A 13,044-nucleotide genomic window follows, 5' to 3' on the forward strand; every position below is an offset into this window, starting at 1 on the left:
CCGCCCCCCCCATCACTCCCCAGTTTTTCTATTCTGCCTTCTGACCTATATCCATCTATGGCCTCATGCATGTGCTCCTCCCCCTATCTTTCCTCCCTCCTGCACCATTTTATTCAGGTGCTTGCCTGCTTTTTGATCATACCTTGATCAAAACGTTGGCTATATATCTTTGCTACATAAAGAATGCTGCGTTACCAGTATCTGAAGAGTCGAATGAGGTGATTAATAGGAATAGAAAATAATCTTGATGAGTGTCTGCTGAACTCTGTCATATACTCCTGTGTGAGTGAGATCCTGCATTAGGAAGTATGTGTGACTAAATGTATTATCGGTGGCACACGTTTATCCACTCTGATCGTGTGTTCTCCTGGAAGGCAGCGTAGGCCCTGAAATAAGTCATTGTGCTCTTTTAGGAATTCATCATAGACTGTATCTCCTTCATTTTCCACAACGAGGACTCTTTTTACCCGGTTCAGTTTCTCACAGGCTGTTAAACCAAGTATGGCCTGCACATCCTTTGGTACCATGATGAATATGCTCTTTGTCCTTGTGTTTCCCTTTGACCATTGCACTGGTATAGCAGTACCTGAATATCCTGTCACCTTCACTTTTGTTCCATACATCTTTGGTCTTGGTCTAATCTTCTTAAAATCAGTCTCTAATATTACATTAATTTGTGCTCCAGTATCCAATTTAACTGAAATGTACATGTCATTTACTTTTAATCTCAACCTCCAGTCTCTGTTTTCTTTCTTGTTTTCAGTCACAACATCTACATGGAATTCCTTTATCTCCCTTTCATCTACTGCTTGAACCTTACTTTGTTGCACTTGGTTCCTATAGCAACGGGCATAATGGTTGCTTGTGTTGCACATATTGCATGTTTTACCATATCCTGGACACTTTTTTGGTAGGTGATTTGATTGTCCCTTTCATTTTGTTCACTGGCCACACCTCTCTTTCCCCTTTGGCATTCTTTTTGTTAAATGGTTTATGTCCATTCTTGTTCACTGCATCCACGTTGCAGCTAGTTTCACTGAACAGCTCCTTTGCCTGCAATTTTACAGTTTCTGTAGTGCTATAGCTTTTCCCAGGTCTAGATTTTGCTCTCTTAGCAGTCTTTCCCTTAGACTATTATCTGAAATAACACACACAAATCTTGCTTTTTATCAATGAGTCAGTCAGTCCACCAAATTCACAAGTTTTGCTTCTGTTTCTCAATTCAGTCACATACTGATCTATACTTTCTTCCATTTTCTGTCCACATGAAAAATCTGTGCTTTTCAAACATCACAATACATTTAGGTATGCAGTATGCCTCAAAATGTTCCATTATTTTTTCCAATTTAATTTTGTCTCCTTCTATAGCAAATGTTAAGTTTTTATACACCTCTAGGATTTCTTCACCCATGACAATGCAAGAAAACTGATGCTTTCACATTGTTATTTTTTCTCATCAGCTCCGACTGCCACTAAATACAATCCAAAATGCTGTTTAAATCTGTTCCAATTTTCAGCCACATTACTTGTCAAATGAAGTTTCGCTGGTGGATGTAATCCTTTCATTTTTCACCTTGTTAGCTTCTCTTCACTGATCAGTTGCTGATTTTAGATTTTACCTTTTAAAGTATTTCCTTTTAATTTCCTTCATCCCACTTCTGACATCATGTTTCATCTTGTATTCATATGTATGAGTTCCTTGGAAAAACATGGATGAAGGAAAAGGTTCTTTACTTTAAAGTTGATGTAAATGGCCCAAGAGGCGTGCCATGAGACTGCAAGCCTCCACTACAGATTGTACATGCTGTCTCTTGCTCTGTATCAGCCTCCTGCTGGCAGCCAAGTCTAATCAAACAGGAACTATAATCAAGGCCTTGCTAATGGCCATGTAAACATGATCACTAACATTACAGCCCCTGTCTCACTCCTCACATTCTGAGCTCTCTACACAAGCTTTTCTGTGAAATCAAGACCTGATGAAGAGTTTTGACTCAAAACACCGACATTTCTTTTTCTCCCACTGATGCTGCTTGTCCTGTTGAGATCCAGTTTACATCAGAGCTGCTTGTGGTGATACTGTTGCTACTTTCCTCTGAGAAGCTTTCTTCTCCAACAATATCCAAAAGAGTAAAGTTGTTTGAGAGGGGAATAGCCACAGGGGATTCCTGCAATGTAATCCTGCATCTCCTGGCAGTCACCCATCTATCCTTTAATATGACCACCTCATTGAAACTGCTATCTATGATCCTCTCTGACTCCTCTATGCTCCTTGTTGGGTCCAGCAGCCACTCCAACCTATTTACATGGCCTGAGAGGAGCTGCAGCTGGAAACACTTCCTGCAGATGCAGTCCTCAGACACCCCTGATCCCCCATATCTGACAGGAGGAGCACACCACTCCACTCTCACACCAGGAAATGGTAAAGATCAAAAGTTGAAATTGCACAATGCCACCTCATTTCACCATGAGGAATAACATTACAGAGCCTCAAATAAAATCCAATTATCTCCTGGGATACATCATAGTCAGTCTTTCGTACTTGATCTGATCATTAATCTTAAGTTCAAGTTTATTATCAGCTAACTGTACAACTAGACAAAACAGCATTTTTCAGTACCACAGGGCACACAAAATACACAGCACATAATAATCAATACATAACAAGGTGGGGAGAGAAGGGAAGAAGGGCCAGGGGAGGAGCATTGGCCAACAACCAAGAAGTGATAAATGGATATGGATAGGAGGGCATGAGAGTAAAGCTGAGAATTGATTGAGGAGGGGGATAGTTCGGTGAATGCTGAATTGGAGGAAAGGAGACAGAGAGAATGTGAAAGGAAGATCAAGGATCTAACAGAAACCAGTGAAGTTGATGTTAATGCCATTGACTTAGAGAATGCCCAGACAATATGAGGTATGGTTCCACCAGTTTGTGGGAAGACTCAGTTTAGCAGTGCATGAGACCATGGATAGACATTTCGGCATAGGAATGGGGTAGGAAATTGAAATGGATTGCCAATCGCTATAATTGTGGTTATGTCCCAGTGGCAACCCATTTCATTTCCTATGTTGACATGTCTGTTCATGGCCTTATGCACTGCCAAACTGAGACCATTTGCACATTGGAGGAAAACCCCCTCATATTCTGTCTGGTCATCCTCCAACCAGATGACATTGACTTCTGTGGTTACCTTTATCCACACTGCCCCACTACCACCCTTCCCATCTCTCTCTTTCACTATACCTCTGTCTCCCTCCCCCCGCTCCCCCCCCCCCCACCCTGCTCTGTATTTGCTGAGCTGCCTCTCCACTGATTAATACTCAGATTTTCTCTCCTGCCTTCCTATCCATTGTCCACCTCTGACCTCTTGGCTGTTGTCCTGTGTTCTTAACATCCCTTCTTCTCTCTTCCTCCCACCTATTTTGTTGCTCATACCTTGATCAAAAGGTTCAGTCCCAAATCATTGCCTCCAATGGACACTGCGGAACCTACTGAGTTTCTCCAGTACTTTTGTGTAGTTATTTTTTGAATATTTTATTTACAATTTTTTCCATACATGTAATTAATAAACCATTATACATAACAATAAATATTTAAATTTAAGAACTTTTCATTCATTACATGATGGTTGTAACCCCTCTATTTCCCTCCCTACCCAATCCCTCACTCCCCCCCACCCCCCATATATATATATATATATATATATATAGTAATATAAAATAAGAAAGATAGCATCATGGATCACTCAGAGTATTGCTTCCAAAACACTGAACTCCAACAAAGTTTATATGATCATTTTAAGGAAAAAAGGTTAGCACAGGTCTTAAGAGGATGGAAGAATGTTTCTATGTAAAATTTGTATATACGGGCTCCAAATTTGCATCAATATAGCATGTTTATTTCTCAAATTATATGTAATTTTCTATAAAGGGATATAGCTTTGAATTTCTGTATTTCATCTTCCCACACCTAAATGTGAATCTGATTTCCAAGTCACTGCTATATATTTCCTTGCTACTCCTAATGCTATTTTAACAAATTTCATTTGATATATTGTTAATTTGAACTTGTGTCTTCTTCTTTCTATATTCACCAATAGGAATAACTCTGGGTTTAGTGGAAATACTTGTTCTAAAAAAGTTCCCTAAATCTACCCAAAAAGGTCTTACCTTCAAGAATGATCAAGTTAAATGTAAAAAAGTACCTATATCTTCACCACACCTACAACATTGATCTGATAAATCTGATTTCATTCTATTCAATTTTTGTGGTGTTAAATATAACTGATGTAAAAAATTATATTGAACTAATCTATATCTTACATTAATAGTATTTGTCATACAATCTTGACAGAGATCCAACCATCTTTGCTCATCAATTGTAATATTAAAATATAACTCCCATTTCTGTCTAGATTTATGCATTCCTTGTTTAACAGTTCCTGTTTGCAATCAAAGAAATATTGCAAAAGTAATTTTTTTAGCATTTCGTCTCCTAATAAGAGTTTCCACCTCATTACAAATAGGTAACCGTATCTCTGGATCTAACTTTTCCCTTAAATATCCTCTCTGTTGAAACTAACAAAAAAGGTATAACTAGGTATTCCACATTTATTCCTCACTTGCTCAAATGACATCAATTAGCCTTGTTCATATCAATCTTCAATATGTTAATAACTTTATAAAACCAAATATTTCAAAATGGATTGTCCAGTGGTGGTACAAGCTAGTTTTGAATCAAAGGCATCTTGGGCAGTAAACTACCTTTTATTCCAATTTCACCATTTATTTAATTTCAAACAAAAAAGTGCTTCAACAATGATGTCTCTTTACCACCAATAATTAATTTTGAGTCCCATTTATAAATAAATTCCTCTGCTAATCTCCCTTCTATTTTATCCCATTCTATTGTAAACACACTGTGTTTTCTACTCCTTCAAAAAGAGAAGTAATGAACCTCATTTGAGCCACTTGGTAATAATTCTTAGTTAGGAAGCTGAAGGCCTCCCAATTCATGTTTCCACATTAATCTTTCTATCGAAACTCTTGACATTTCACCTTTCCAAAGAAATTTCCTTAGATGTTTATATAATTCTTGACAAGAATTTTGTAGCAACAATGTAGGTAAGGTTTGAAAGAGATACTGAATTATTGGAAATATATTCATCTTAATACAATTAACCCTTCCTATTAATGTTATTGGCAAAGATATCCATTAAAAAAAATCTTATTCAACCTTTTTGAGTAATGGAAAATAATTCCAATCTGTCAAAGGCTTTTTCTGTATCTAAAGCCACAGCATCAATTAGATGTTCTTTTTGTGCTAAATGTATAATACTAAGTAATCTGCCCATGTTGTCTGCTGATTGTCTCTTTTATACAAAGCCTGTCTGATCCATATTTATAAATTTAGGTAATAATTTAGTCATTCTATTCACCAATATTTTAGCAAGAATCTTATAATCTGTATTCAGTAATGTAATAAGTCTATATGATGAAGGTTTCAAAGGGTCGCTATCTTTTTTTGGTATCACAGTAATTATTGGAAGAGTATGTGATATTGATGCTTTAGCAAACATTTCCATAAAGATAAGAATCGATAAATCTTTAAATTCTTTATAGAATTCAGACAGAAAACAATCTTCTCCTGGTGCTTTATTACTTTGCAATGAACTTATTGCCTTCTTCATTTCTAGTTGTATAAAATTAGCACTTAATTCTGCTCGTTCTACTATACTCAATTTAGGTAAATGTATCTGAAATAAATATCTATCTATTTTAATCTCATCTTTTAAAGACTCTGGCATATATAATTTAGAATAAAATTTCTTAAAAGATTTATTTATTTCTTGAGGTTTGTAACTGATGACATTCAAATAATTTTAAATTACATTAATTGTTCTTGATACCTGTTCCGCTTTCAATTGCCATGCGCAAGTACTTCATGTAATCGTTCACCTAACAAATAATACCTCTGTTTAGTTCTCTTAATCGCCTTTTCTGTTCTATAAATTTGTAATATATTGTTTTTTTTATTAATTAGTTGCTTATGTTTATCCTCAGAGCTTCTCTTTTGAAGATGTTTTGTCCAAAACTGTTATTTCTTTTCTAATTGGTCTATTGGTTTCATATACTCCTTCTTGATTTTAGAAGTAAAGATTATAATTTGATCTCTCAAATGTGCTTTTAAAGTATCCCATATTACAAATTTATAATTCAAGTTCATGTTAACTGTATTTGTTCTCTAATAAAATGTATGTGATATGCACCCCAAGGATGTGTGCTTAGCCCACTGCTCTACTCATTATACACCCATGACTGTGTGGCCATCTACAAGTTTGCCGATGGCACCACAGTCACACATTGACAATTAACACATTTTGATATATCTCTTTTGATTAATGTATTATATGGCGAGCTCTCCACTGGCCACCGTGACAGAGGTGCACCAAAGAAAAGGTACAAGGACTGCCTAAAGAAATCTCTTGGTGCCTGCCACATTGACCACCGCCAGTGGGCTGATAACGCCTCAAACCGTGCATCTTGGCGCCTCACAGTTTGGCGGGCAGCAGCCTCCTTTGAAGAAGACCGCAGAGCCCACCTCACTGACAAAAGGCAAAGGAGGAAAAACCCAACACCCAACCCCAACCAACCAATTTTCCCTTGCAACCGCTGCAATCGTGTCTGCCTGTCCCGCATCGGACTGGTCAGCCACAAACGAGCCTGCAGCTGACGTGGACTTTTTACCCCCTCCATAAATCTTCGTCCGCGAAGCCAAGCCAAAGAAAGAAGAAGAAAGAATGTTGAAGCACTGAGTATCCAATATTTCTGGCGTAATTCTGACAACACATGATTATAACCACCATGGCCTGTTTTCTCATGTACATGTCAAACAATCAATTCAGAAATATGTAATTCCTTAGCTAATAATAATTGGATGTTTTACTTCTTCTGGAATTATTGCTTTTTCCAATCTTTCTCCTACTATCAATACATCATTTATTAGAATCAGATTTAGCTTGTAAACACGACTTACCTTTGTAATAATCAGATTCTTCTTCAATTTTGATATCCCATTATCAAACGTCTTTTTCTGACAAAAACGAATGATCTCCAATTCAGCATTCACCAATTCATCAACTGTTAAGTAACAGCTCTTTTGAGTCTTCAGATTCTCCTTTTTGACATAGTTTTTAATCTAAGAATCCATGCTACTGCCTTTTTCAAGTGAAACCATGAAGAATGATAGCAAATTAACTGAATAATCAGATAATTCTCATTAGATATTTGAATAGTATTCACATTAGTGTTTTGGATTTCTGGATCCTCCATTGAAAATTCTTTTAACTCTTCTGGATTTTGAGGCCAATCTTCTTGAGATTGTGAAAGAAATTGAGAACTAAACACCCAAATGTTGGCTTGAATTTGAACTTTTGATCCTCGTCAAGCCATGTCAGCTGCATTATCCATTGTTTTAACATATCTCCATTGATAAGCATGCAAAACCTTCTCGGTCTCATTAATTCTGTTAGCCACAAAGGTACAAAACCTCATCATTTTATTATTAATGTATTTAAGCACTGATGTACTATCAGACCAAAACATAGAATCTGCTAACTTCATCTGTAATTCTCTTCTTAATACAGTTCCATTTTGCTCACCATAGTAGTGGCAGTCAATTCCGATTGAGGTATGGTGACCAAATTTAATGGAGTCTCTCTGGCTTTTCCCATTACAAATCCACAATGTACTCGCTCTTGGTTATTTTGTAGTACTAAATAACTGACAGTACCCAAACCACCTTTCCTCACATCAGCAAAATGGTGTAACTGAGCAAATGTGACAATTCCAAAGTCTGTAGGTTTAAAACATTTGTTGACTTCAAAACTTTTTAACATTTCAAGGCTGTCAATCCAATTCACCCAATCTTGTGCAATAGAATCTGGTATTTTTTGGGGGGTGGCGTGATGGCGTAGGAAGAAGATGTGTAATTCCACCTTTCCCCAGTTGGAATAATAAATTCCCGATTTGAAGATTTTGTAAAAACTTGAAAGCTTATTCTAAAGTTGTCTGTATATTACAAGAGTATAATGGCTACTAATGCAAAGAAACTGAAAACACAATTTCAGAAGAAACTTTTATTCAAGAGAACAGAGGAATTAAGGCCTACCTACCAAGTGGAACCCACGGAGTCAACTGGTCTGACAGCCAAGCCTCAACGCACTCCAGCTCGTCTAAGTATTACAGTATAACGATATTCAACTTTATACAGATATAAAAGAAATAAACAAAATAAGATGAATTCAAAAAGTATTGCGAGAGCTTATATCTCTGTTATGATTCTTCGAAGAATGAGATACTAACTCTCGGTCCGCTCGGATATTATGACATATGACATTATAGTAACTATGGTAACACTAAAAAAAACAATTTTCCTCTAAGGGATGGGCACAAAATTAATAAAAATCAAAAACCCAAGGTTTTAACCTTTACACAGTGGAGGGATGTGTAATAATGGAGATAGTTGAGTGGAGGTGTGGGGTGAAATACAAGGTAGGTTGTCAAGTCAAAATTGTCAAGATTATGGTCATCCACATCACGGAATGTGGAATATAGAATCAGTGGATTGCATTTGATGGAGCTTGTGGGGGAGCAGTTGTGCATTGCACAAATCTGAACTGGGAGGTGCAGGGTGCAGTGGTGGAACTGCCCACATAGGTTGAGAGGAGGGGGTGAGGATTGGTATTATTGGGGCAGGGCTTAGGTCATGGTTATCATGGTTTTTAAGGACTAAGAAGAGCAAAGTCCCAAAACTTGATACTGCCCGATGCTTCCCTTTTTCTTCCCCACATGCATGTTTACAGAGGGAGAACCTGCATCCCGTGAACCTCCTGCAAAGTCCTGATCCAAGGTCAACCATCCCTTTGGATCGACAGATGTTGCTTGATTGCTGCATTTCTTCAGCAGCGTGGGGCGGGGGGGGGGGGGGGGGGAGGGTTTGCTCCAGATTCTAGTATCTGCAGTTTTTTTATGTTTCTATATGCATTGGCAATGACTAACCCTGCCCCACTACAGTTCTCCAAGGTTACCCCCAGCCCATTAGCCCTTACTCCCAGCAAAAAATGACAGAGACATTTTAATTCAATTGACTGAATAAATTAACGATAATATTTATTCTTCATTTGCTTAGTCTCATTTAACAGAATATTTGTGCAAGTTTAACTGCAAAGCACAAGATGACTGCATTTGCACATGAATGCAGTTGGACCTTTATGGTTATGTGCTGCATAAAGGGATGGTCAGAGTCTTATTTCATTCTTAAGTATTTGTTTTGTATGTTTAATGTGACTTTTCAATTGGAAAGATTGCTTCACAAGCTGTAAAGCCATTGTAAAGGCCACATTTAGAGTCTAATGTGCATTTTTTGATCACTTCCCTACCAGGAAAGAGATCAATGAGATTGAAAGAGTGCAGGAAAAAAATTTGACAAGGATTTTGCTGGGATTTGAAGAGCTGAGTTATAGAAAAAGGTTAAATAAGTTAGTTCTTTATTCCCTGGAGCTTTGGAGAATGAGGGGAGATTTGATAGAGGTATTTAAAATGATGTGCGTAGACTGGGTCAAAGCAAGCAGGCTTTTTTTTCACTGAGATTGGGTGAGACAAGAACAAGAGGACATGGATTAGGAGTGAAAGGTGAAATGCTTAAGGGGAAAGTGTGGAGTGGAGATTTGATTTTGACGTTTAAGAGAAGATTGGAGAGTTACATGATGGGAGGGAGACGGTCCAAGTTGATAATAGTTCGGCACACCCAAGATGGTACGACAGACCATGAACTTACATTGTGTTACCCATGCTATAGTATGGAAACTGGCATCAGAGTACAATCATTGCCACAGCAACAGATTACTATCTTAGGCTATCTTTGAGCAATATTATTTCACGTTAGCAACAAAGGTGAATTGATGCGCACTTATAATGGTGACTTGCTTCAGGAGGGCATGTGTTCTCAAAACTCTCACAGCTGTATGGAGTTGCATCTGAATGAATCACAGCTCACAAACAGAGTCACTGAGTTAAAGTGCCTTTGGAAGTTAGGGAATATTTCTGCAGTACACCCATGTTGCATTTATTATAGGTCTTTGCTGGTTGAGAACTGTTTATTGGACTCACAGCATGGAGATGGACACATCTCCCCAAAGAACATTGCTGTCGCAGCCTGATGGGAGCACCGGGGACCGAGTCCGGCGTCGGACCACGATGCCAGCTGTGCAATTGCGTCGTTGCCATTGAAAATTTCCATTCATTGACAAAAATGGAACTACATTAAGATAATTTGAAGACAATCACCTCGAGCGAGCAAGTTAAGAAGGTGGTGTCTTTGTTCAACAGTCGATGTCTGCCGAAGCCGTCACCCATCCGCTTGTAGTGTTGAGGGGATCCTCACCCTTCTTGCCCCCACCCCCAACTTCATTTGCCGTCAATCCCCCTCCCTTCTAACCGACGATGGCCGGTGTTTGGCTCGGAGCTGCTTACCATACCCGGGGACAGAGGGAGGTGCTTTCCGTGGCCTTGATCCTGGTCCCGGGAAGCCGGGTCTCCCCTAGCGACGGTCAACAAGCGGCAGCTGCTCCCGCCTTGTGCGCTCGCCACCGGCTCGCCTCTCCGTGCGGCGACGCGCCGCCAGAAGAAGCCGGAGCCTTCCTTGCTCTGAAGCCGGCGGGGATGGAAAACTCTTTCTGATCACTGGGCCATTGTCTCTTTTGAGGCGCGGGTCAGGATGGCTGATTTTAACAGGACCACGTCGGCCGGCTACCGCCTGGCAGACGCAGCGACGGTCGGTGCCCCGACTCCCCACAGCAAGGCGGCGGGGAGCGTCCGCTCGGCCCCGGGCAAGGACAGGCTGAATGGCGTTCGGAACGACCAAGTGTGGAGGGAGTTCGTGCGGGCGGAGCGTCAGGGTGTCGTGCAGTGGTGAGTATCCTGCTCGACTTTTGCAGGAGGAGTTGCTGGCCCGGACTTTCCCTTACGGGGGCCGCTGCTCTTTCTCAGCGAAAGGGCGCTCATCCCAGGCTCGCTGCGTCCCTGTGGGTGTTGGTGGATGGACCGGATCCGGTGAACTCGCCGTGGAAGGGGTCGGTGGAGCCCATGACACCACGGGCAGTCCAATCCACGACCCAGCAGGTGAAGTCGCCCAGACCCTCCGTGCAGCAAGACGGGCTGGTAAAGGACGAGGGAGAGCAAAACCATCGAAGTCCCAAAGACGGGACAACATCTCTCCCACCCCCCCAAAAAAAGGTTTGCTTCTTGAAAATAAATCGGAGATGATGAAAGACAATTTCAAGACGAACACGAAGATAATTTCAGATTTCCTCTCACGCAGCAAGTTGGAGAAATGTCAAGTTAACTTTGATGGAATTTAAGATGTTTGTTCATGACGCTCGTTAGTTCAACTGACCTAAAAATGTTTTGCTACTGATTTTAATTTGTGCTCAGCATCTGATGCCTCTGTTGTCACAGGCAGCATTGCTGGATTCCAGATGCGTAGGTGCCATGTCCTCTCACCATGGTTGGTCACTGACTGCACCAGGATCAGCAGGAAGTCCCAAGTGCAGATGCAGGAAATGAATTTTCAATGTCCTGCTGCACTTCATGGGTTTGTATCCTTGAAGGAGATTTAAAATATGACAGGAAATCACAAAAATCGGTATATCTAAATAGACAATAGGAGCTGGAGTAGGCCATTGGGCCAGCACCGCCATTTTAGATCATGGCTGATCATTACCATCAGTACCCCTTTCCAGCCTTATCCCCATAACCCTTAACTCCGTTACCCACAAGACTCTCTTTTGAACATAGTCAGCGAATCCGCCTCTACCACCAAATAGGAACATTTGTGGCCTGAAATGTGAAATTAATAACACCGTCACCACATGCTTTACCAGTTGAACATCTCCGTGTCTTTATTTTCCTGCTTCCCTTATTTCATCATCCCGCACCTTCCACCTCCAGTGCATACCGTCTGACTTCCGGTCACGTTAATACATCTCATGCATATTCATTATCATGACATCCCTCCTTTCACCAGAAATAAACTTTGTATCTTTATGTTTAAATGTAAACACTTTAACACTATCAATAGCATTTTTCTGCCTTCTGAACCAACAAAACAATTTCAAATTCAAAACAAAACCAACTTCAAATTCCCTGTTCACAAAATGTTACATAAACCTGTTATAACCCAATGCAATATAATAGCTCAACTGTTCTTCTGTAATTATACTAATACAATGCTCACCTCGTGCAAAATGTAAACATTTAAATTTATACACCTCACATGTTTAAATTCCAATACTTTTTTTTTCATTTAATACCAAATAGTCGACTAAACAAAAATGCAATTCATACAGCACTCATACATGTACTTTATGATGTATTGATCAAATCACTGTCCAAATGTTCCCATTATCATTTCTCTTCCTTGGGGAGTAACATTACTGCGCTTCATTGAAACTCATTCCAACTATCACAAACTTTCACTTTCGTGATAATGCAGGCGCGATTAGAAATATGGCACAAAATCTTCATATCGCTTAGGTGGTTTCCTGTCCCGTCTCGGCCTTCCTGCAATGCAACTGTCGCAACTTGGTTGTTCACCCTCAGCACCGGAAACACTGGTGTTTCTGGTACTCTGGCCACTTCATCGGGAATGCTGGTAACTACCTCTGGAACATCATCTGGTCCCTCAGGTTGAGCATCTCGTATTGGACTTCCAACCACTTCACTCGGTGTCGCTCTGGATTGGTACTTTTTGACACCAGACACGTTTCTTTTGTACAGGACTCCAGGTGGAGACTTGATTGTCACCATACTGCTGCTTCTGGATACAACCGTGTAGGGTTGATGGTAATAAGGTGTGTCTAGCTTACCACCACTCTCTTGCCTCACAAGAACATTATCTCCAGGCATGATCTCTGAGTACCTGGCCCCACGCCTCAAGTCTGCATACAGTTTTGCTGCTCCCTTCTTTTCAGCATCGTGGTCCTTCAT

General features: G+C 40.0%; 1 protein-coding gene across 1 annotated transcript in view; it reads left to right on the forward strand.

Moving 5' to 3' along the window:
* The first annotated feature begins 10,468 nt into the window (after positions 1-10,468).
* cimip5 (ciliary microtubule inner protein 5) overlaps positions 10,469-13,044 on the forward strand; it is a 34,505-nt gene continuing 31,929 nt past the window's right edge. Inside the window, exon 1 of the mRNA XM_069886300.1 lies at positions 10,469-10,968. Coding sequence (XP_069742401.1) covers positions 10,775-10,968 — 194 coding nt within the window. The 5' untranslated portion in view covers positions 10,469-10,774. The remainder of the gene's footprint in view (positions 10,969-13,044) is intronic.

Source organism: Narcine bancroftii, chromosome 6 (assembly GCF_036971445.1).
Source record: "Narcine bancroftii isolate sNarBan1 chromosome 6, sNarBan1.hap1, whole genome shotgun sequence".
NCBI classification, from domain to species: domain Eukaryota; kingdom Metazoa; phylum Chordata; class Chondrichthyes; order Torpediniformes; family Narcinidae; genus Narcine; species Narcine bancroftii.